The 25,429-nt window shown below is 49.0% G+C and overlaps 1 protein-coding gene across 2 annotated transcripts in view; it reads right to left on the bottom strand.

Moving 5' to 3' along the window:
- Wdr37 (WD repeat domain 37) overlaps positions 1-25,429 on the bottom strand; it is a 151,381-nt gene that overhangs the window by 17,685 nt on the left and 108,267 nt on the right. For both annotated transcript variants that reach the window (XM_084606025.1, XM_084606026.1), the window contains one exon: positions 9,997-10,164. In XM_084606025.1, the coding sequence (XP_084462151.1) occupies positions 9,997-10,164 (168 nt within the window). The remainder of the gene's footprint in view (positions 1-9,996; positions 10,165-25,429) is intronic.

Below are 25,429 nucleotides of genomic sequence, written 5' to 3'. Positions count from 1 at the left end.
ATTAATGTGAGTGTGAAATATCTACTTTTGTCGAGTTTCTGGTGTACCTCCAGCGGCGCGGCGCGTTCATCGCAACATGTCTTCTTGTTCTGAGGTGAGAACTTGGCCTAACGGCAGCAGACGCGTTAATTACCGTCCTCACACACAGGATAACAACTGGGTACGGCATACAACGATGTGCAGGACTGCGGCCACAGGCTTGACCTCCTTAGCTTGACGCACGCTCGTTCCGCCTGCAGAGGAGGAGCAGGGCGGCAGTGCCACGTACGATCGCGCACCGGCAGCAGACAGAAAACACCCCCATTGCACCGGCCGTACAAAGTGCGAGCCACCACTGCTCAAGTCAGCCCGTGGTTAGGCTTATTTAGAGTAGTTAGCCTTAGAAAGTTTAATTGTGGCCCATGTGTGTTAGGCAGCAACATAATATTTTATTTTCACCTTAAAGAATTCCATGCTCACCTATCGGTCTATTACGCTTATAAACTGCCTAGCACACGCTCAATTAGGCTCAAGGAAGTCAAAATTATGACAATGTTATTCAGACTCCATTCCCTAACCTGTGCTGAACACAGGTTTAATTAGAGTTGGAGTTGGAGTTTATTTCTTTCTTTTTACAAGAAAGGGGAAGCCAAGGCAAAGGTGACAAGCCTGACTGGGCCTTGGCTCCCAAAACAGACAACAGCAGACAACAGCACACACCTCTAGTGTATATAAAATATTAAAAAAACACATTATGCAACACTTACATACGATATATAAAAGGTATTAATACATGCAGTATTCATTAGATATTCAAATCAACAGACCACAATAACAAATTTCATAGCAAAAAATATTTACAAAAAAAGGATTGCATATGAGAAAACTACAGTGACTACCACCCTTGAAATTATAGGGCAATTATGAAATTGGAGTTAACTAATCCCAATTAGCCTCGACTTTGAGCCTATCAGTCATGGTTGCTTATAGCAAGTCATGGTAAAACCAAGTATAGCAAAGCTAGGCTTGATCGTTGCCATAACAGCACTCCATTAGGCAGACGGAATCCGGAAATCGGCAACGTGCTAGGCTAGAAGAGACTTCGCACTACAAAAAAGAAGCAGAGAAATAACAATTTCATTTTTTTTATCGACTTATCTCTAAAAGGTATACAAAAGGGCCCACTAGAGCGAGTTCTAACGCTATGCATGCCATCACTGAGGCAAGGCCAATCTCCACCCTTCAAAAATGCACAAATCTGCTGTCGCACAGTCTAAGCAATGCAGAAAAAAAAAAAAGGAGAAATTATTATTATTATTTTTTTTGCTACCCTTCTGTTCACCTCCCCTGCTACCAACACACCGAAACTTAGTAGCGCCGTGAAAGACTGTTAATGGACTCGTTTCGACATATCCGTTAGGTAGGCTTTAATCCTAATCATGAAGTTAGCGCCATCAAAGAACGGCGAAGTGCTGAACACACACGTGTTAATGTAATATTACCGCTTAACATGTACACGCGGTGGTGTGACCGAGACGAGGCTGACGCATTTTGTTTCATGAAAACAAAAGCACAGCTATGTGTATATAGTATTTTTTTTTTTCTTTCATAATAAATTTACTGTTTTTCCATTAGTGAGGCGTACAGCCTCAAGGTGAAGCTGATTTAGCACTCACGAAAGGGGTCCGTATTGAACTACAGTCAGCTTATCGCGCACGCAGCCCATATTAACACGGGTCTTGCAATTGCCTGCAATTATATCCCCCTGCTTTCTGCAAAGCATCCTGTCACAGGCACGCACAGCAATCCTTAATAATTGGAGAAAACCAGCGGCCGCAAATCTCGCTCGGAGGCCCATATCACCTTTCCGAGCAAACTGCACCACTGGGAAAGAACGGCAGCCTCCCACACAGCAGCAGGTCACGGCCAGGTCATTCGCAGCGCGCGTTTATATCGACCGGTCGCGGTAAACAATGCTGGAATAACCCTCCTTCCCCGTCCACTCTTTCTGCTGGTTCCCCGAAAAACACTCGGCGCGCGACGAGCTCCTCTGTCCGCACGAGGCAGCGGAGGTGGCTCAGCTACAGAGCCAGTAACTGCAGGCCCGTGCATTTTCTTTTCCTTCTCCCTACAGTCGCAACAACAGCAACGCCACTCACCCGACCTATCGCGCGCCAGAGTGAAGACCGAGCGTGCGTGACGTTAGGCAGCTTAACACAATTGCGAAGTACAGGCGCTTAAACAGAGCTGCAGCTGAAGTGAGGCAAGAGATAATAAATAATGCGGGAAATGAATCTTTCTCGACCCCTTTATACATACCAAACGCGTTCTGTTCTGCACGCCCCGCCGCATCCCTCACTCTCGCCCAAGTAGGCGCGAAAGGCTGTAAGGTGCATACCGCGCTGTCGGCTCTATCGGACGCGGCCTATCAAAAAACAGGCTCCTTTTTTTGACGAGAACGGGAAGGCGTGGCGGCGAGGGGGTGAGGGCTGATGGCAGTGCAAATAAGCGGGAACGAGACAAACAGCGCTAATAAAAACGGGGACGTCGTCAGAGCACGTACTCCATCACGTCGTCGGCCTGGGCGACGCAGCACCTCGGTCAATAAACCTGGTGACGGCGAACAACGCGCTCTAATCCATAAAACCTGCTCATTCTGTCCAGCCCCAAACCGGGTTCGTCCAACTACCATGTAAATTTAAAATGCAAAAAGAGGCGATGAGATACTTTGGACAGCAAAGCGATAAATTCCAGTTAGTCGCCAGGCGCACGCCCGAAAAAGAAAAATCGTATTCGCAATGCTGATAGCCAGAGGAGCATGTCCCACAGACGCCCGTATAGCTGGTCGAGTGGACATCATTCGCGTATTCGCCGAAACATAGTGTACATGCCACCTCTACAGAGAGACTATTGGTCGTGAGGATAAATCTGCACGAGAAGCACCAGAAAGACAGCAGATCGAACAACACAAGAGTGAAGATAAAGGCCCCAGAACAGCAGCATTAGCTCGGCACTACGATTTCCGAAGGCCATGCCATTACAGAACGAGGGTATTGCCCCAATCTATTGCTTACCGACAGCCGAGAAACCGTGATATACTAGGCCCACAGCTACATGCGCTTCCGCTAAACATGCCAAACAGACGCCCACGGAGAAAAGTGGAAAAAATAAATAAAATAAAAATAAATAAAAAGGAACCATGGCTAACCAAACCACATTTACCTAAAAAGGCAGCCACGTGTGATACCACCTTCATCGCAAGGCGCAGCGCAGCCCTTCGCGAATGTTGACGCGTGCAAACACGACACAGCCAAGTGAGGCACGACGCTCCGAGTGATTTTTTCTTTTTTTTTTTTTTTTTCAACGCACATTACACGCGCAGTCAAGCTGGAACTCCAAAGAAATGGGACACTTCAACGACAACTCAGTACAATTATCGCTCTCAGTAAAAATTGTCTTTCCGGCCATGCTCTCGTTTATCCGACAGAAAAAGACGCATTTATAGCGAGAAAGCTTGATTTATAGTAGATATTCCCTGCTGGTCGATTGAAACTCGTGACATCTGCACAGAAAAGGACGGGTTGCCGGCATTTTTAAGCAAGCGGCGGTGCCGACATGTGCGTTTTACTTGCGAAACTGAGACGACAACTCATTTAACGGGCTGCTTATAAACACAGTATACGCGGTACCCTTGCCTATCAAGGCCGACCGTCGACTCCCTGCGCGTACCGCACTGAACTGGTGCCTATAAAACAAATTTAATAGCAGGTTATCCTCAGAAAACACGCCAAAGCTTCGGCACTGAAAGCATATCTCACGTGCCATTTCATGTCGCACGTGTACTTATTGCCCGGTGTTTCAGCGAGCGCTTTAGAGAATTCTAAATTAGGGTTTTCAACGTGGAAAACACTTTCGGGAACATACACTCAAGTACGGAGGACGTCATACATTACAAAGCATACTAATAACCTAGTTCGTTAATATTCTTGAATCAACGTTACAGCCTGGTGGTTAACGTCAGCGGCGAGTTGGTAGCCGTGGACGAGACAATGCCGGTTTTTGCAGTACGAGGTTCTCTAAGCCGTACCGAAGCCGGTCGCGCGACTAAATTATAGTGCTTTTTCTACGCACAAGACCGACGCACGCCGCTGGAAGCTCAGTGCAAACACAACGTCCACTGTCATTTGGAGCCAGGTAGCCATCGAGCTAAAGACCACTGACTCTTCTAATTAAGTAAACGTTTTCTATCGATATCGATTTATCAATAACTCAATCAATCATAATTCACTGCCAGATTGCGTTAATTTAAAACTTTGTCATTGACGTCGGCTGCAGGTGAGAGTGTGTCTCTGCAGAAATTTTCTATTTCAAACAGCCAACCGGTAGGAATTTTTGAACCTGTTCACTGAAAGTTAGGTCAGTATAATTGCCTTTCAGCGCGAACTGCTTAGCATGGAATCGATTCACCCTTTCTGCCCTGCGTGCATACGAATATGATCAACCATTGGCGCCATGCACACTTACGTGCACACACTGTCTTTGCCAAACGCAACCAAGTAATCGGGCTTGTTTTGCAGACGTGCATACAGCGAAACTTATGGCACTCTTCAAACTCTAATAAATCTGTAAAATAAGGAGAGCCCTGTCCACGCCATTCGAGAACTTTTGGTCTTCAGAGTGAGCCGTAACACTTCGCTGTACACACATTCTGCTGAGAAGCAAACCCCGCTGCCCAGGTACGTGTGGCAAAAATGATACGTACTATATCGAAAAAAAAAAAAAGAAAAAGAAAGCAGCCATCAACGCTATCGCGCCGTATCTTTAAAAGCGGATCTTAAGTGTCCTGCAATTCTTGTTTTCACGATTTCTTGCCGTGAATTTACGAGATGCGCTCTTCATTGCTTGTAGTGCATTCATTCAACTGAAGACAATTCTCATCTATTTTTCCCTTCGCCCTCGAAGCTCGAGATCACATTTCGGAGCTCTTCCCCGACCGCCTGTCGAAATATACCCGGAGAAGCCATCGTCAAGCTGCGTTCTCGCGGCCTTTCTTCGCCACGCCCCATCACCATAAGAGGCAGAGTGCAAGTTTGATTTGACGCCGCACAATATCAAATAGTTGCCGAATTCCCCACACGCGACCTTCTGGTTATAACCACAACTAAGACAATTCCGCCAGTATGTCTGTTCTTCGTTGTTCTGAAGCGGCTCCCGCATCAGTAACGTTCTGTCGATTCCCCCGAAAAGAAAGAGAGAGAGAAAGAGAGAAGGGAGGGCAATACGACACCACCACTATATATCTAGAGCAACGGTCCTCCAAGGCAGTGAGGGCGTCTAAAGGTCACCCGAAATGACCGGCCGAGCGTCTAAGGTCAACATGGTGCACCTATTCCACTCAGCCTCGCGTAAACAAAACATTTTATCAAAAGTGCACAACAAGCCAATACGCGCGCGACCAGAGCCGATTCTCTGGGCAGCAGAATGGGGCTCAGAGCTGCTGTGGGCCACAAAGATAAGTCTGCGATAACTTCAAAGCACACCTTGCGTAATTAGCTGCGCTCCACCCAGACCCGCTAATAAGCTCTGTGCTATCGGGCGTTGGTCGACAGCCCCTGGCATCAAGACGGCCAAAGGCCACCAGGCAACCGGCTCAAGAATCCCGTGACATTGAGACAGCCGCTGACCTCTCTCTCTCTCTCTCTCCCCGCATTCCCATCCCTCTCCCAGCCCCTCGCCGTGAAGCGGGCCTTTACCCTTTACGAAGGATGAAAGCGCGCTCAAAACGGGTGCCGACAGTCGTGCCATACCAATAGCCGCTCACTTTGTTTATCTCCGGAAGAGCAGCCCTCCACCACCGCGGCCTTTCAATGGCCGCCGAAGAATAAATAAACCTGCGCCAGGCGGCGGCGAAGAAAGAATGACAGACCACTCCGTGCACTGGATACATCGACGAGAGAAAAGAGGCGAGCAGTAATTGCCTTGTCCGGCGGGATCCCGGTCGTTTATTTGTTCCCAATCGGTCGGACCGGACGACTTGCCCTCAACGATCGCCGACGGCGAGAAGAAAGAGTTTCCTTCCGTCGCAGGGCTCGCGAAATGTTTCCACTGTGCTCGCTCGTTCTTTCCTCTCTGGCCGACAGCTAAAAAAGGAGAAGGGGGGCTCTAACAAATCCGCTTAGTACTTTTAACCGTCCCTGTTGTTGGGCAAACAAACAGCAGCGTTGTATAATGGGATCCAGACCGAATAACTAAAGGTCGTCAATGAAATGGGTTCAATGGTTTTGAGGATTCACAAACCATATGGTCTCTCTCTCTCTGTTGCTCAAGCATTCGTCTTTCTGAGCACAGCCATTTGGTGCCGCAATGGTACTGAAAGCGGAAAACTGCAGCTGCACCGCCTAGTAACATTTCCCGCATATAACCCCACGCTGCCCGCTTTAGTAGCATTGCTATCGTCGTACCCTTACATCCAAGTTGCTTGCACTCCTGGACAAAATCATCTCTCCCACTAATCTACAATTAGCCCTGTTCTGCGTTGTGCCGGCAGCGGGCACCGTATGCTAGGTCCCTAATATCTTTACCTGTCCGACCCCCTGCCGTCCCACAGGATAGGCTGCCCTGTTCTTGGCATACGCCTCTCTGTTCCTTTGGACTACATCCGTTACTCTTCGCATCACTCTAGTTCGCCTTTTGGCACTACTTTAAGCTAGGCTCTCTCTCTCTCTCTCTCTCTCTCTCTCTCTCTCTCTATATATATATATATATATATATATATATATATATATATATATATATATATATATATATATATATATATATATACGATAAGCCACATGCACCGACGCAAGACAGCGAACAGGCACGCGGAAATCGTGATGCCACTTTCCAAATGATGCGCGCTCCGCAAATCCCTACCTTATATACCCAATGAAGTAGTGAAGAGTTCTGCGTGTTCGATAACTTCCAGACTTCGATCTAGACCATGCCACCACTGATTGCGCACCATCACTGGACAGCGGACATGTATAGCACCCTTCGCTCCTCGTTCGAAAGAGCGACCACCGAGTTTACTGCAGCAACACATACTACTACTAGTGCTTCTGCTACTACTAACGACTCAACGATGACAGCGGTGACGCACAACGAGGTTTCAATGGTGGCGTACGGAACCGAGAGAGGGGGCGGCGAAAAGTAAGTACGCAGAGCCGAATGAGAAAGAAGAGGAGGAGATGAATCGCGCGCCGCCGCGACACCGCTGCCGAAGGAGGAGGCCTCGCTTGTCCGTATATTATCTGATAGGGTTAATAAGGCCCACGCGCCGCCGATCGAAGCCACTCGGCCACATCGCCTCGAGCGGCCCCGCCATTACGCAACGAGACTCGGCCGGAGCGGAGTAGTCGTTGCGCCACGCAGCCCGCCCAGCAGGTGAACCCGACACTCCGTGCGAAGAACACGCAGCACCTACATCGGAGTTTCTCGTACCTCCTGTCGCCCTCCTTTCCCCGTATCGGCTAAACAATGGGCCGCTTCCTCTCCCTCTCGCGCCGTGTCTGCGGGCAAAGGGGGAGCCGAAATTGAGTGACCAAGTTTAGCCCAAGGGCCCCGTGCAGAGGCCGAGCCGAGGCCTGAACGGAATGGGGCCGATTGCGCAACTATAGGCGCAGGTGCGGCCGTAAAACTGACCCGGGTAACGACAATTCGCATGCCCTAAAGGTCGCGTTACACGGCATACAGCATACCGACTAACCCTGCGCACGAGCCAATCGCTCAAATGCAGAGGGGGTGTATAAATAGCACAGAAAATGCGAGCGGCTCCGCGGCGTTTGGCTCAATCCTCACCATTTGAAGTGTTATAGACAACGAATTTTTAACTCCGCTGTTTCCCGCCTCATCGCCCCACTGATCTCGCTGTGACACCTCGCGTGACAAACGGCAGGCCCGCGCATATCGCCGCCTGTACTACGGCCGTTTAGGTTTAATGTGCGTGGAGAAACACAGCCCTGGCAAAGACCGCTCATCACGGGTACTCACAAATCCTATGATGTGCAGCTAAGCCAGTTGTGATCCCTGGTATTACCGGCCGATTTTTAGCGAAGCGCGTGTCATGCTCGATCTCGACTCTATCAACACGATTACATTTTTCGCTCAAAACAGACATTTAGCCACAGACGCGTTTCGGCAGTCACCGAAGGGCATCGGAACATCCTTTGCACCTGGGACAGACTGAATCCCACTCACGTTATGTGAGCAAACAACACAAGTGCGCTGTCCGACGCGCACGAGTGCGTCTAGTTAGCGTGAGATGATATACGCGAGAAAAAAAAAATGTGCAAAGAAAAACTACTGTGCCAACGGCTAGCTCAGCGCTGGTTGAATGCACTCGTCTAACGATGACAGATCCGTCTATATAGGTACTATATGAAACAGCAATGGGATAGCTCCGTCTCGCTCCAGCAGCTTTCTGAGAAAGAATACGAAACAGTCGCAGAAAAGACCCCCCTCCCCTTCTCCACCTTAGCGCTCTTTCTTTTAACGTAGCAATCGAGCGGCCCCACACCCGAACAGTGATCAACGTAGCGAGTCGAGGAGTATCAGTCAGCCATGCCCCACTTCGGGACCAACCCGCCCACTGGCGTCCACAAAGGTTTCCGCGCCGGCAACAATGACCCGAAGGCATGAGGCGGTGGCCAGTGTAAAACAAGAAGGCAACGAAGGAGGGCCCACTTACACTTTCTATGCTTCTAAGAGGCGCTGAAGTAGGGCGAAGCCCTTTTGTAAGAGCGCGGTTTCCTGCACGCCCGCATGGGAACGTTAATTGTATCACAAAGAAGCTGCTACAAGGGAGTAATTTCTCACTGACATCCACATACTGGTAAGCTCAGTTGGTATACGAGCGACTTTCCCGGGTTCAATCCCTGAACCAGGACAAATTTTTCTTTAGCTACAAAGTTTCGGAGAAAGCTGTATAGTTTTCTTTTGTAGCCGTATGGCTGCGCTTGGGTGGATGGCAATGAGTAATTACTCCCTAATTACAAATCTACTCCACCTTGGGAGAGTCCCCTAAATATTCGACCAATGAAGTTGTTGTCAGGCGTCTACGGACTCTCCGAATCTTTCCAGTACTGCGTCAATCGAGGCGGCCTAAATGAACCGACACAATGAGCAACTCCTCTTTAGTTTTTGCTTTTTTTTTTCTTCTGTGGTCTACAATGCAACCAAACGTAAGCTGTATCAAGTAATCCCACAAAGATAAAGAGAGGCATGGCTGAAGAGGAGGAAGATGCACTCGAGTGACTGTTTTAACATAGCGCTATAGCCGCTTGAGTGGGGAATTAAACTGCCCTTGCGCGGTGGCAGGCGTATAGTGTCACACCGGGCGTGGGCGACGCTCACTACTCCGCAAGTGCAAATGTAGATCTCGACAATTCACACAGCGACAGGCACGGCGCTATTCTAGAAATTTCCAATGGAGACGTTTAGTGCACCGTTATCGCGCATACCGCTACCGCTGCGGTCTTCCACATGATACAAACACGAGCCGGCCGGCTTTGGAGAAAGTACTCGGGGGATGTTCTGCCGGGGTTCCCTGTAATGACCTAATTCGCTTCTTCATATGTTCAGTAAGTGAAACTAAAACAAAAATACAGGGGCGCACTTAAGTCTCCTTAGGTGCGGAATATCACTATCTATCCAACCTTTGACATCGTTTGTTTACCATTAACGGTGACCTAAATGCCTACTGGAAGCATTATCAGTCGTATCTATTGTATTTTATCACCATGACTATCCCGACTAACTAGTAGTCTGTACACAACGCTGCTATGACTTATTTCATTATCATTAATGAACCTCTGTTATTTGCCTGTAAACCGTTTGTTGTTATCTCGTGTACATATCTTGTGGCCACACATCATATCCGTGCCACCCAAGAGCCAAGAAATGTTTTCGCATTAATACTGACAATGGCCAGACAGGGCAGCGACAGAAAAGCGAGGAGAACACGGCGCACTTTCTCACCGGTCATGGACTCCCTCTTGGCCTTGGCCGTGGCCTTGGCCGAAGCGGCGGCGGGCTCCCCGGCCACATGTGCGTCGGCGACGGCGGCCGACAGCTCGTGGGGACCGCTGGCCGGCAGCAGGGAGCAGGCGCCCAGCTGCTCGCTCAGCGTCTCCACCTTCTCCTTCACTGCGTGTGCACAAACGAAGCGATAGGTGAGAAAGAGCTCTGCTACTTCCTGTTATCACAAGCACACGATGAGCTCTATATACGCCACGATGAGACGTGAACAACGCGGTGAATGACAGAGTACGGTGTAGTACGGTATATGGTACAGTATGGCAGAGCATGCTATGGTACAACACAGCATATATCAAAATAGACGAATCCGCCGAAGAACACGCTAAAAACTTGCGGAACTCCAATTATAACGTGAGATAATAGAGAGATTTAGCTTACCGTGATCCGCCACCGCGCGTTCCACTGCGCATGCCCAGATCCCCTTGACACCGATAGATGGCGCCACATACTTGATATCGCCACATAGACCTGCCGCGTCGGGACCAATCAGCTTGTGCACGGTAGAGGGTAACGGTGGCGGATCGCAGATCGCGGTAAGCTAAATCTCTCTAATAGACATTTAGTTTACCGCTGCCGCTTACTGCGGCCATCTACCGCTACGGCACGCCGTCAGCAGAGCACACGCTGATTGGTAACTGCGTGCGGAGCCTGCGGGAATTTGACAGGAACGTGGCGCCATCTGTCGCCCTCGGAGTGATCTGCGCATGCGTACTGATGCTCGCGCGGTAGCGGTAGACGGTAGCGGTAAGCGGTAGCGCTAAACTAAATGTCTCTAATACTTGAGCTCTAGCAATTTGAGCTGTAATTCATGTTCTCAGCGCCACCGAAATTTCCCGCTAATTCTTGGACAGTAGTCCCAATCAGCATTGAAAACTAAACAGGCCCAGGTGACAACGCTAGGCACCTACTCAAGCGCTGGGGTTTTCGTACGATATCAGTTGACTGCGCAATCGCGAAGTCATCTCACGGCAAACAGCCCTGTCTAATATTCGTTATAATGAGCAAAAAAAAAAAACGAATAAAGTATATGTACAGCCGAGATCGTCCAACCCAACAGTCAAAAAGCCCTTATACGACCAATGTAGGCTGATATTCCCCTAGGCTGCTCCCAGAATACAGGCGAGCGAGCGCGCTATCGGACGCACCCGCGCAGGACACACGCGATGCAAGACGCAGCTATACGCTTGGCTGAAAAGAAAACCAGGGAAAAAAAATATTAGATGGTCTCTTAGATGCCTCTTAAGAGGAGAATGGCGAAAGCCTACCCTTCCTATCCTATAATTTGCCACCCATCGTTAGCTTTTTGTCGGCATTCGTTGCAGTGCTACATATAATTATAATTGTTTAACAGGAAAGGAAAGGCGAAGTATCTATCCCAAATTCTCCGGCAAGTGTGAGTTTGAACGGTACACCATCGCTCCTGTCGCGCGGCGTTCCTAGGCGTGCGTTCAAGTGTGGCTTTGCAGATGGCAGGGACGCATCCCGCCTCGGCCAATCAAAACGCTGCAAAAGCGGGACACACAGTGTCCACAACTGCATTAGCCATTTTAAGGCTTTCGCCTTAAAAAGAAGGTGCGGTGGTTTGCAACACGGACTCATGATTTCAAAGCATTGAACGTGCCATCGCTCTCATTCATTTTCATCTTTGAAAAAAAAAAACCAAACAAACTCACGAAAGAACCGTGCCAAGTCAATGAAACCAATTCATCCCAGATCTCTATCGGGCGGTTCAACGTAATAATTAAAGAAAAAAAAAACGAGACCTTTTTATAACCGTTTACAGGTAACAATGAAGGCGGCAGTACCTACTGAGTTTGAGATTTCGCGTCGACATGTCCGCGAGCTGCTCTCTCTCTCTCTATCGCTCTCTTTACTAAGTCGATCTCGCCCTTCGTACGTGGTAAATTACTCATTCACGAAGACGGTGACGGACTACGACAATTTATGACGCACTGCGGAGCTCGTAACATATTCACTGGTGACAAAAGAAAAAAAAAAAGAAGAAACGCGTTATACAAACGATCGAGTACCCGATCTACCCTATTTGTCACGACAGCTGCAAGGATAACACCGTAGCTAATGCCTGCATCGCGCAGAAGTTACTTCATTATACATAATATGAACACGCACGCGCTCATTTTTACGCGATACGCAGAAATAATTAAGTAGGCCACACACGCACGAGGACAAAGCGGGGAATATATCGATTAGGCCCGCGGCCTCGAGAAAAATGCGCAGCCTGAATAAAGCCCTCTCCATTTCGCGCGCACACAGTCGCGAGACCCAAGTATTTTTGAAGTATTTTCTTTTTCTTCTGAGAGGCTCGGGTTCGTAATGTATATTGACGCCTTTAATAAGAGAAACGGTCATTCCTGCTGCTCTCCCCCCGAAGAGAAGAACAAGTCACAAGGGTCGCCCGGCCTCGGGACGCGCAAAAACAGATGTGGTTGCGGCTTATACGAGGGCACTCCTCTCCCCTTCCCGCGGTGAATATTTAACCGGATTGCCAAAAAGCCCGAGAAATATCTGGCGCTTTTTCAACCAATAACGCCGGTTCCTTTCTTTTTGCGTTACACTCGCGAGTCGAAACACTACGCAGGCGCACACTTTCTAATGTAACACCAGCTCTTCCCCCGGGCAATACATTTGCAACCTCCTGTTCGGATGGGACGATGCGAACTGACCCAAATTCAGCAATATATATATATATATATATATATATATATATATATATATATATATATATATATATATATATATATATATATATATATACAGATCAATCAAGGGAAAATGAGGGTGCTCGTTATAATACATGAAGGAAAGAAGCCAACAGTCGGCGAGGCCAAGGAAAGCGTTGGGGATGGTACTTTGTCTTTTTTTTTTTATTTTTTTTTAATGTTAACTTGGATAATCACAGAAATTAGTAATGTTATCTGTTTAGGGGAAAGATAATTAGACACAAAGTAGAAGAAAAAACAACGTGCCGATGGTGGGATCCGAACCCACGACCTCCGAATAACGCGTCCGGTGCTCTTCCAACTGAGCTACATCGACCGCTGTCCCCCCTGCTACTTTCTTGGGTATTTATGTTGTCTGTATACGAAGCTTGAGAGTGTTCACAAGCGCCACCCTCAGCCATAGCGGCGGACGTAGGACGTCCTTTGTTATCGCCAGCGTCACGTAGAACGTGATCAAGAGCGAGGGCGAAAGCTGTGCTAGAACCCTCTTACGCTACCTATGGCTTCAAGACTGCCAGAACCGAGACCCCCGTAAGCTACAAGCAGATCAATCAAGGGGAAATGAGGGTGCTCGTTATAATACATGAAGGAAAGAAGCCAACAGTCGGCGAGGCCAAGGAAAGCGTTGGGGATGGTACTTTGTCTTTTTTTTTTTTAAATGTTAACTTGGATAATCACAGAAATTAGTAATGTAATATGTTTAGGGGAAAGATAATTAGACACAAAGTAGAAGAAAAAACAACGTGCCGATGGTGGGATCCGAACCCACGACCTCCGAATAACGCGTCCGGTGCTCTTCCAACTGAGCTACATCGACCGCTGTCCCCCCTGCTACTTTCTTGGGTATTTATGTTGTCTGTATACGAAGCTTGAGAGTGTTCACAAGCGCCATATATATATATATATATATATATATATATATATATATATATATATATATATATATATATTCGTTAAAATCAAGCTGTACGGAGTGTACGTACACCCTGTCAAAAGTCTGCGAAACGCAATCATTGAGAATAACCTTCAGTCTCTTATTTATTTTTAAACCCCGGAATTTCTGAGAGCTTTAGGCGACTGAGTGCAACTACAGTCTATTAATATGATGGGCAAAAATTATTTCGCTCGCTGCGGGTATGCTGACGTTTTCCGGCAGTAAATTATGACACGGTTATCTCCGAGAAGATTTAATTTAATATCTTCGCGCCAATGGATTCTACCGGTGACGATTTTATCAAAGTAAATGGTTGCATCGCAATGGCCGTGTAAAAAAAAAAAAGAAAACATTTATACTCAGTGTAGCCTATTAATCACGCGCTCAGAATTTGGATGCATATATAGCCCTTAGCCCCCCCTCCCCAATAGACATAGAGACAGAAAGAAGAGAGAGAGAGAGAAATGATATACAGTGGACGCATGCGTACACACCGCAGCCTCGCCGGCAAAGCAGACCGCTTTGTGGAAAACATCGGAGGGGGTTTTGGGGAGGCAAGTAACGAACCAAAAGCAGCTTGCCATCGAGTGATTTATAACAGAACACATCGCCCGAGCAAACAACCGAGCGGGCCGACGGAAAGGCGTTCGGAGGAAAAACACCAGCGGCCGCGCGCGCTTTCCGGAGACGAAATTGCTATGGGGTATTTATTTGTAACTTAGCCCAGTTTCTCACTTATATACCGATTTAGAGCTTCTCCCGCTGCTTTCACCTGCTCGGCGCAATCTGATCCCATGCCGTGCCTGAGCTAGCCAGGGGGTATAACGGATAGGACTGCGGTTTGCGGGAACCCTGACGCTCGGTACCGCGTCCGTCTTTGGCTTCGCACGGTGCCCGATTGAACGTTCAAAAGGGCTGCTTTCGCTGCAGACTCGATCACATGTGACCAGGGAAATAATCGAAATAAGAAGGTAATAAATTATGGCGCACACAAGTTCCGCCTTTAAGGAAATCTGCGGCTCCTCCTACGGTTCCTCGTTTGCGGACATTCTTCTCATCGCCTAACTGCCTTTCAATCTGTGCCTCTACCAGTCAGCACCGATATAAAGCGCTGCTTTAACCAAACCGTACGAACGTACGTGCATAGTCTAGAAGTAGCGTGACTGACTTCGGATTCAAAAGGTCTCGGTGGGTTCGATTCCCATGTCAAAAGATGCGGCCCAAGTTGGCAGCTCCTACCAATTCGGCAATGACACGTGATATCGTGACGTCACACGAACCGCCAACACGAGCGCGTCGCACGAGCGTCACTCTGCTGCACGAGCCTGGAGATGTGAGCCACCACAAATAGGGTAAGTGCGGAAGTGAACAATCACAGTGGTAATGCACAAAAAAAAAAAAAAAAAAAAAAAAAAAACTAACGGTAAACTGCAAAGGTTCATCCATGATGTGAATTGGTGCTTCACTACGCTTGAAAGCGACGATTGTGTTTTTTTTTTTGTTTTTTTTTTGGTGGCAAACGTTTGACTTTGGTGGCAAACGGAGGCTAACCAAGAGAGTTCTACTTAAGTTGAGGACAACCCAGAGGGCTTTGGAACGAAAAATGGTAGGGGTAACATTCAGAGATAGAAAGCGTGCAGAGTGGGTCAGAGAAATAACTCAAGTTACCGACATTCTAGTGGAAATAAAAAAAAAAAAAATGGGCATGGGCAGGGCATGTAGTTCGAAGAAAGGATAACCGATGGTCGCTCAGGGTAACAAACTGGATTCCAAGGGAAGGAAAGCGTAGCAGGGGGCGGCAGAAAGTTAGGTGGGCAGATGAGATTAAGAAGTTCGCAGGGGTCAAGTGGATGCAGCTAGCACAGAACCGGGTTAAGTGGAGAAATATGGGAGAGGCCTTCGCCCTGCAGTGGGTATAATCAGGCTGATGATGATGATGATGATGTTTGACTTCCAAAAATGGCACCGAAACAATTTAATAAATACTAATGACTGACGAATGACTGACGGACTGTCAGCAAGCCACGTGTTAAGTAAATCACAAAAATAGATTAATGCCACAAATATGACAGTTGAAGTGTCTGCTGTATCGTGGGCCGCTTTATTCGCATTCTCAGCTCAAAAATGAGGCTTTCGAGTCGTTAACCGCCCTCTGCACACGCAAGAAGTCGAGACTTCCCTGCACCGACCAGCGCTAAACCCTTTGCACCCTGTACGAGCTGTTCGGAAACAAAACCCGAGCACCTCATCGGAGCACCGCAATCAGCTCCCGGGAGCAGCTGGGAGAAACCTCACTCCGGTGGCCGGGGCTCTCGGGGCGGCCGCCGAGAACTGCTGAACTGGGAAGCTGCGTTAAGGGGCGTATATACGTGGTTAGTCCTGACAGTCCGGACACACTGTAATTGGGTGCCAGAGAGAACCTGAAGAAACAAACGACACAGAGGAAAAAAAAAAAACGAAAAAGAACCAACAGGGCGAGAAAGAAAGAAGCTCAGCATCACAGGAGTTATCGCGGACCCCTAGTTTCCGTGAGCCGCTCCTACAGGCGCGCAGCTCGCCTTTTTTTTTTTTTTCTTTCTTCTTTTTCTCCTTCTATTTTCGCTCCTGTTACTCCCTGCGCATCAGCCTTCCTTTCGGATCTAGGAGAGGGGAGAGAGGGGCAGTTCCCAGCGCAAGCGAGTTTCTTTCCCGATCAGAAATTATCGAGGTAGCCGCGTCCGAGATCGGGGCTTTGAGGAATGGCTAATCATGCGCATCGACACACGAAGCAGGAAGATGGCGGCGCAGAAACAAAAAAACGAAAGGGGGCGCAGCCGCACGGCCGTTGGGAGCACGGAAAGAAAATGGCCGAAAATAAAACTCCTCGCCTGCACAGCATACGCTCGAAGGCCGAAAGAGCGTGGCCGGGAAGGCAGATGAGGAAGAATACGCGAATTGGACTCGGCCACCGGATCATCGGAGGAAACCTGATTTACGTGCCACCCACCGCACGTGTTGCGTACAACAACGCAAACAGACGGACGTGCGACGGCGCGGGCTCCTTCACAGGCGCGACTATTCAAGACAATATTCACTGGTTATCGGAAAGGCGTAGGAACCCTCTCACGGTGGACGTCAAACAGCGCGTCGCGAGGGAAGGGACAGAGTTGAGAGGAGGCCGAGAAAGAGGCATCGTAGCTCCGGATTAACTTCAATCAGCTACGGTCATCTCAGCGCGACTGCGCACAATCGTCTTCCGTTTCGTCCCCAAGTGAAGACGGCCAGGTTTCGGCCCCAGCAGTAGGCTAACGCCGTAACCACTGAGCAGTATACGTTCAATCGAACGCCGAGCGAAGCTACAGTCGTGCTCGGTATAATCTGCAGCGCAACTTGCGGTGGCGGCTGTTGTGCGCTTCGCGCTTAATGCATATCGGCTGGAAGCACACGCCACTAGTGACACCATCACCGCGCTTCGCGACTTTGTGACGTGTGCTGCGCGTTGCGAATCACACTCAGCGCGACTGGTTGTGCACAGCCGGCTAGTATTGGCGTCGAGATGCATCGTGAAACTACCGCAGGACAAAAGGCTCCCGATGCTGATTATTCGGCACTCGGAATGTAACCCTAGGCAACGACACTTATACTGCGAACAGCGACAGTTCCAGCCGGCAGCAGTTTTAAAACGAACGCTCGCTTATTAAGAACGAGGGCGGAGCAATCGTCAAAATCTGCATCGGGGCTCACTGCATCCTCAAAATCTGCATCGACACTGCATCCCAAACAAAACGAACCACCGTTGCCGCACCATTCGGACCGGGGAGGCCCGTATACTCGCCACCGCAGTACGCACGCTTCCAGCCGATGTAGAACACTGGTTGCTCGAGCGTTCTGCCACCTCCAGAAGGAAGTGCACTCCGGCCGACCCCTAATCATGCAGTGACCAATTCTCGTCGGCCAAGGAAAAGGACCAGCTGCTACAATTCGGGCAGACAATCGGGTCTTCGCCGCTGAGCAAACATCAACCCAGACATTTTCGTCGCGTGGAACGGGTCAGTGTGCTAGGCGATACAACGCATACACACGCAGATAAGCCAATGGCACGCGCCTCTCCATCCGCGTGTCTGTGCAAGAACACACAAGCGTATACGCTGATAAAATGTTGCAAACGTTTAAGCGATAACTAGTGCATATGCTTCTCAAGGAAGAAAACATAGGGAAAACAAAAAGACTCTTCCCGCCGACAAGTATACGCCAGCATTACGCGTGCCCCGACGCTGCTCGGTCAGGACCTCGAAATAAAGAAAACTTCCGCACCTTGTGCGGGGTTCCAATAAGCCAACTTGCATGCCAATACTTGACAGCCGAAACACCCTGTTTCAAGATTTGCTAGTCCGCCACGAGTAGAGCATGTACCATCGAGGTGGAGCCAGCATACGCCATTCGTTAGGCAGCAGGTATATGCGTGACCATGTATTTCAGAGCAGCTCGCTCAACCTCTGACGTAACCAAAGCCCCGCGACACTGGATGAAGGAATCACTGTGTGTCAGACTCGGGGCACAAAGTCGCTGACTGAGCGGCGTCAATACGCGTACATTGAGTCATGCGAGACGCATCCTGCTCGCCTGACACTGCGCAGCGAAATCCGAGTCCCAGCGGAAGGGACAGGCTGTTACGACCAAGCATCCGCATTTGCGCGCTCTATTGTTCGCCTGTGGGCATGGAAAAGTATTGTGAAAATGTGGTGATGGTCCAATGGCTCTAAGTGAGCCTGTTTCCAGGAATCCTGTTTTGTAAGCCTGTTTTGCTTTGTGGACAACCTGCAAATGCCAAATTGACCCTGTCAAGAGAACGTCTGGAAAAACACAAAGAAACGTCCCCCTGCGGGAAATGCAGGAAGTGCTTTCTTTCTTTTGTTCACCCTTCCAGTCGAGAAGCCCTATCGTCCAGTGAGGAATGCCTACTTTCCAAAGGAGACGACAGAGTGACATGTCCGCTGACGTGCAGGACAAGAAAGGAGCATGACGCATACAGCCATTAAGTGATTTCCCAGGAATGCAGGAAAGATTTGCAATTGTCGAAAACGGACAATGCTGGGAGCGGATGCGGCGCCACGTGCACTCGGGTTTCTGAGAAGTAAAACCACTTGTCAGAACCAGCCTGTGGTTTCTTTGCTGAAGAATAGAAATGTACCTCCTCTCCTCGCCGTTCCCAAGCTTTTCCCGCCAACAAGTGATCACGCCCAACGAATGAATGCCGGACCAGTCAGTGCTTCAGACCATCAGTGCAGTGATGTGTTCGATTGGATGCCGATACCTGAGGGGCGTGCCCTGGATTTGGTTGGTCAACATCTTCAGAGAGGGGGCTGGACATAGGGGGGTTTTAAGGACGCTGCAGAGCACGAAATGTCGCTCTGGGCCCTGGGTAAACGGCTCATCCAGTCGCTTCTCGCTATGAACTCTTAACGCTTGCCATTTTGCTGATGTACCCTTCTTTTTCGTGTAAATAATCTTGTAAATAAGTTTCTCAAAGTGCCATTAAACCTGCTTGTACATATTTCACCAACTTCGAAGATTCAATCCTACTTCAACCCCGAGTCTCTGCACGCTACCAAGTGAAGGCCGGGTCGACGTAGCCCCAGCGTCACGACAACTGGTGACCAGCGTTGGGATCTGAATCTACAAGCCACAACATCTGGTGATTGGAGGTGGATCTGAAGCTACAAGCCACAACATCTGGTGATCGGAGGTGGCATCTCAAGCAACAAGCAGGCGCAACAATCGGCCAACAAGAGAGCAGCTCGGAACATCGATCGCATGTGTGGGTGAGTGCTTGGCTTTTCTTCTGATGTGGACCAGGTTCTAGAACAGAGTTAGATTTTAGAACTGGTAAAAAGTGTTGAAACGCCTTTAGGTTTGGTAGTTTGCACAGTTGTTTTGGAAGTAGCCGACACTCGGAGCGATCATGGACCTACAAAAGCTGCAGAAACCGGACCTGTTGCTATTGTGTGAGGAATTGGGAATTGATACAAGTGGTTTGGCACGAAAACCCTTGATTATAAAGGCAATCACTGATCTGGGAACCGATGATGAGGAGCTCAGTGAAGCATGGAACCTGATCGGTCAAAAAAAGGAACAGCTCAGACAGCAGAAAGAGCGTGAAATTGAAAGAGAAGCAAAAAAGCTGGAGCTAGAAATTGAGCTCCGGAAATTAGAACTAGAGTTGAGCAAGAGGTCGGGCGATTGTCCCCAGCTAGCGGTACCTCGTCTCAACAAGGAGGCAGATTTCAAGATGTCAAAGTACATGCAGCCATATGTGATATCAGGGGATATCGGTCTGTATCTGGCTAACTTTGAGCGAACTTGCGAAAAACTGTCCTTCCAGCGAGACACGTGGTCTCGGAGATTATTGACGGTTCTGCCCTGCGAGGCAGCGGAGGTTGTCGCGCGGCTAAGCAAGGAGGACGCGGACAACTACGAGAAGGTCAAAGCTTGCCTTCTGAGAAAGTATAGGCTTAGCGCCGAGGCGTTCAGACAACGTTTTCGGAACGCTACTAAGTCCAGGGACGAGAGTTACCCTGAATTCCTGTACAATTTAAGAGTAAATTTGGGCGAGTGGCTAAAGAGCACAGATTCCTACAGTGATAGGGACGCTGTAGTCGAGCGAATTCTTTTGGAGCAGTTTTATAACTGCCTCCCAGAAAAAGAAAGAAATTGGTTACAGGACCGAGGCGAAATTAAGTCGGCAACTGAAGCTGCCGAACTTATTGAGGAGTATGCTTCGCGCCGACAATTCAGCAACCCAGCTGTGGATAGGCCCCGCAATCCCAAGTTCAGTGTGAAAAACCGTCAGGAAAGGCACTTTGCTAGAGTTGGAAACGAAGAAATGAAGGTTTCTTCAGGCAAATTCCCTAGAAAGGACGGCAGTGAGAAAAGTGGGGAAGTGACCAACGTGCAGAACACAAAGAATAAGCTTGAGGCTAGGAAGCCGCTCATATGCTTTAGGTGTAATGAGCAGGGTCACATTGCCGTCAACTGCCGGAAAGAAAAGATTGCTTTCTCGTATGTCAGGGACTGCGATGAAAATATGCAGCTTTTAGAACCCTACCTGCATGACCTAGTAGTCAACGGGAAGCCTTGCAAGGTACTGCGCGATTCGGCCGCAACGATGGATGTTGTCCATCCGGCGTATGTATCGCCTTCCGACTATACAGGACAGTGTGCATGGATCCGACAGGTAGTTGAGGAACAGAGTGTGTGCTTGCCGATCGCGAACGTGGTCATCGAGGGCCCTTTCGGCGAATTAACAACCGAGGCTGCCGTTTCAGGAAAGCTTCCTAAGTGCTATCCGTATTTGTTCTCCAACAAATCGGACATGCTGCTGCGAAAGAGGGGCATCCTTTTCGGAGACAGAGTTGTGCAAGCCTTAACACGTTCAAAGGCGCGAGAACTAGCTACACTGCTCATTCCAGAAAAATCCACAGCGGAGGAAACGGCAGTTAAAACAGTGGTAAATGCGGAAGATAGCAGGTCAGAAAACTTTGAGAGCGAGGCATCTCAGATATGTCAACTTGAAAGGGAGCTTGATGAGACGCGGAATGAGGACGTTCTTGAGAGTAACCTCTTGCCGCCAGTGTCTAGTAATCTCACGAGACTTTTAAGTGGAACCCGAGAGGACTTAGCTATAGAGCAAGCCAATGATCCCAAGATACAGGAGATAAGGGAGCGCCACCGCGCCACTAAGACAGCAAACAATATTTCTTTCGAGATGAGAAAGGGAGTGCTGTATCGCTTATTCAAGGATAAGCGCGGAGTAGAGCGGGACCAATTAGTCGTTCCCCAAAAGTATCGCGGAGACTTACTGCGACTTTCCCATGGCAGCTCGTGGTCATGTCACCTTGGAATAAAGAAAACAAAGCAGAGGCTGTTGCAAGAATACTATTGGCCTGGATGTTTTAAGGACACGGAAAATTTTGTACGATCATGCGACACGTGCCAGCGGGTTGGAAAGGCGCAAGATAAGTGGAAAGCTCCGATGGTGTTAGTACCAATCATTACCGAGCCGTTTCACCGGTTAGTAATAGATGTAGTTGGGCCAATTCCTGTGACAGAGTCAGGGTACCGTTATATCCTCACTATGTTATGCCCAGCCACAAAGTTTCCAGAGGCTGTTCCGCTGCGCGAGGTGACGTCCGAGAGTGTAGTGGATTCGCTGCTGTCAGTGTTTGCACGAGTTGGATTCCCTTCCGAGGTCCAAAGTGATCAGGGTAGCGTTTTCACGAGTGTCCTCACCACCTCATTTCTCGAGCGATGCGGCATTAAGGTAGTGCATAGCTCGATCCATCATCCGCAGAGCAACAGCGTAGAAAGATGGCACTCTGTTCTCAAACGAGTCCTGAGGGGACTGTGCTATGAAAACAAGCGCGAATGGGATACCTGCCTGCCTGCAGCGCTTTTCGCTTTGCGGTCAGTGCCGCACGAATCCACTGGATTTAGCCCAGCCGAGTTGGTGTACGGAAGGTCACTGCGCTCACCTTTGCGAATGGTGCGCGAAGCCTGGGAGGGGCGCGGAGAAGACCCAACAGTAGTAGAATTCATTCTGAACCTCTTGAATCGCTTACATAACACTAAGGAACTCGTTGAGGCCAGCATGAAGTCAGCCCAGGCTCGTTCCAAGGTGTACTATGATAAGACAGCCCGTCAAAGGACGTTTTGTATCGGGGACCAGGTGATGTTGCTGAGAAGTTCAAGGCAGAATAAGCTCGAAGTACAGTGGGAAGGACCGGCTGAAGTCGTTGCAAAGCTTTCTAACACTAACTACGCAGTGAAAATTCCCGGTAGGCGTAAAGAAGTGCGCATTTATCATTGCAATCTTATGAAGCCTTATGTGCAGAGGGAAGCCGTGGTAAATCTAACGTTAAACCTTCCCGAGGAGATGGGGGACAACTTGATTTGCCTCAGCGGAAAAGGAAGCAACGCTCAGGAGCTTCTCAAAAAGACGGAGCAGAGAGGAGAACTAAAGAAATCCCAGCTGTCCGATCTGGGCGAGATAATAACAGAGTTTGAGGCCTGCTTCGTGGGCAGGCCAGGCAGAACTGATTTGACTGAGCACGATATTGAGCTGACTTCAGACGTGCCAGTGCGATCAAGGTGCTACCGATTTTCTCCAAGGCAAAGAGAAATTCTGGATAGGGAAGTAACTCGCATGCTGGAATTGGGAGTAATAAAACCCTCGGAAAGCGATTATGCTTCGCCTATGATCTTAGTAGAAGCTCCAGGTAAAGACCCTAGGCCTGTGGTAGACTACCGAAAGCTAAATTCTCTCACCAGGGATCAAGTGTATCCTATTCCGAATATTGAGGAGAGAGTAGAACAGGTCAGTAGAGCGGCATATGTGACTACGCTGGACCTTACTCGAGGATACTGGCAAGTACCGCTCACTGAACGCGCCAGCAGATACGCGGCTTTCGTCACTCCGACGGGCAGCTACCAGCCAACAATGATGAGTTTCGGGCTCAAAAATGCTCCATTTTGTTTTTCCCGACTCATGGATAGGGTTTTAAAGGGGTGTGAAACATTCGCGGTGCCTTATTTAGACGACATTGCGGTTTTTTCCGACTCATGGGCGGACCATATGGTACATCTAAGAGCTGTACTGAGCCTTTTGCGTCAAGCTGGACTAACCGTAAAGGCCGAGAAATGTTGCCTGGCAAGGGCGACCGTGGACTACTTGGGTCACAATGTAGGTCAAGGTTTCAGGAAACCCAGCGAGATTAAGATTTCTGCGGTAGCAGACTACCCGCGGCCGAGCACGAAGACGGAAATTCGAGCATTCCTGGGTCTGACTGGGTACTACAATCACTACATCCCTAACTATTCAGCTTTGGCTAGCCCTCTGACCGACGCTCTCCGCAGGACAGAACCGACAAATGTAGTCTGGGACGAACAAAAGGAAGCCTCCTTCGTAAACCTGAAGGCTGTGCTGATTAGCCGTCCGGTATTGCGAGCTCCAGACTATGACCGAGAATTCACGGTCCAGTGTGATGCCAGTGATCGAGGGTTAGGTGCTGTTCTCTGCCAGAGAGATGACGACGGTAATGAGCACCCCGTGCTCTACTTGAGCAGAAAACTGAGTTCTAGAGAGAGGGCTTATTGCGCGTCAGAGAAAGAGTGCGCTTGCATTGTATGGGCCATTCAAAAATTGCAGTGTTATCTTGGAGGGGCCAAATTCACCGTAGAGACGGACCATTGTCCCCTGGCTTGGCTGCAAACTGCGACATCAAAGAACAGTCGCCTTCTTAGGTGGAGCTTGATTTTACAGCAGTACAATTTTGAAATAAGATACAAAAAGGGGAAGTTAAATGGGAATGCGGACGCGCTTAGCCGCTCTTTCTAAGCGGTCCGAGATGTTCCTCACCATGTATCCAAATTGATAATCAGGTTTTTTTTTTTTCGTGCGCTTGTATATGTGTGACTATGTAAAGCAGCACGTTTGGTTTTCTAGGAATACGTGGGTCCTGAACGTCTTGAGAGTGGGCTTTTCTCGAACAACAATGGCAGTTTTCTTTTGACCTGGTCTCTTCAGACGGGAGCCGAGTGCTTGCTTCGACATGTGGTTGAGTTTCAGACAGCTCGAGCAATTTGGCCTACAACAATCAAGACAACGCGACAAGCAACAGCGAGCTTCAAGCGTTCACGTGCAGGCCATTAAGTCGTCTCTTCATGCAGCAGCTGGGACTGCTGCCCTCCGAGACTCTTCTGGCGGGGGAGGAGGCTGTTACGACCAAGCATCCGCATTTGCGCGCTCTATTGTTCGCCTGTGGGCATGGAAAAGTATTGTGAAAATGTGGTGATGGTCCAATGGCTCTAAGTGAGCCTGTTTCCAGGAATCCTGTTTTGTAAGCCTGTTTTGCTTTGTGGACAACCTGCAAATGCCAAATTGACCCTGTCAAGAGAACGTCTGGAAAAACACAAAGAAACGTCCCCCTGCGGGAAATGCAGGAAGTGCTTTCTTTCTTTTGTTCACCCTTCCAGTCGAGAAGCCCTATCGTCCAGTGAGGAATGCCTACTTTCCAAAGGAGACGACAGAGTGACATGTCCGCTGACGTGCAGGACAAGAAAGGAGCATGACGCATACAGCCATTAAGTGATTTCCCAGGAATGCAGGAAAGATTTGCAATTGTCGAAAACGGACAATGCTGGGAGCGGATGCGGCGCCACGTGCACTCGGGTTTCTGAGAAGTAAAACCACTTGTCAGAACCAGCCTGTGGTTTCTTTGCTGAAGAATAGAAATGTACCTCCTCTCCTCGCCGTTCCCAAGCTTTTCCCGCCAACAAGTGATCACGCCCAACGAATGAATGCCGGACCAGTCAGTGCTTCAGACCATCAGTGCAGTGATGTGTTCGATTGGATGCCGATACCTGAGGGGCGTGCCCTGGATTTGGTTGGTCAACATCTTCAGAGAGGGGGCTGGACATAGGGGGGTTTTAAGGACGCTGCAGAGCACGAAATGTCGCTCTGGGCCCTGGGTAAACGGCTCATCCAGTCGCTTCTCGCTATGAACTCTTAACGCTTGCCATTTTGCTGATGTACCCTTCTTTTTCGTGTAAATAATCTTGTAAATAAGTTTCTCAAAGTGCCATTAAACCTGCTTGTACATATTTCACCAACTTCGAAGATTCAATCCTACTTCAACCCCGAGTCTCTGCACGCTACCAAGTG

Source organism: Amblyomma maculatum, chromosome 6, assembly GCF_055883805.1.
Source record: "Amblyomma maculatum isolate TAMU_Amacu chromosome 6, ASM5588380v1, whole genome shotgun sequence".
NCBI classification, from domain to species: domain Eukaryota; kingdom Metazoa; phylum Arthropoda; class Arachnida; order Ixodida; family Ixodidae; genus Amblyomma; species Amblyomma maculatum.
Note: the sequence above shows the minus strand (reverse complement) of the source record. Positions and strands in the feature narration are given on the sequence as shown.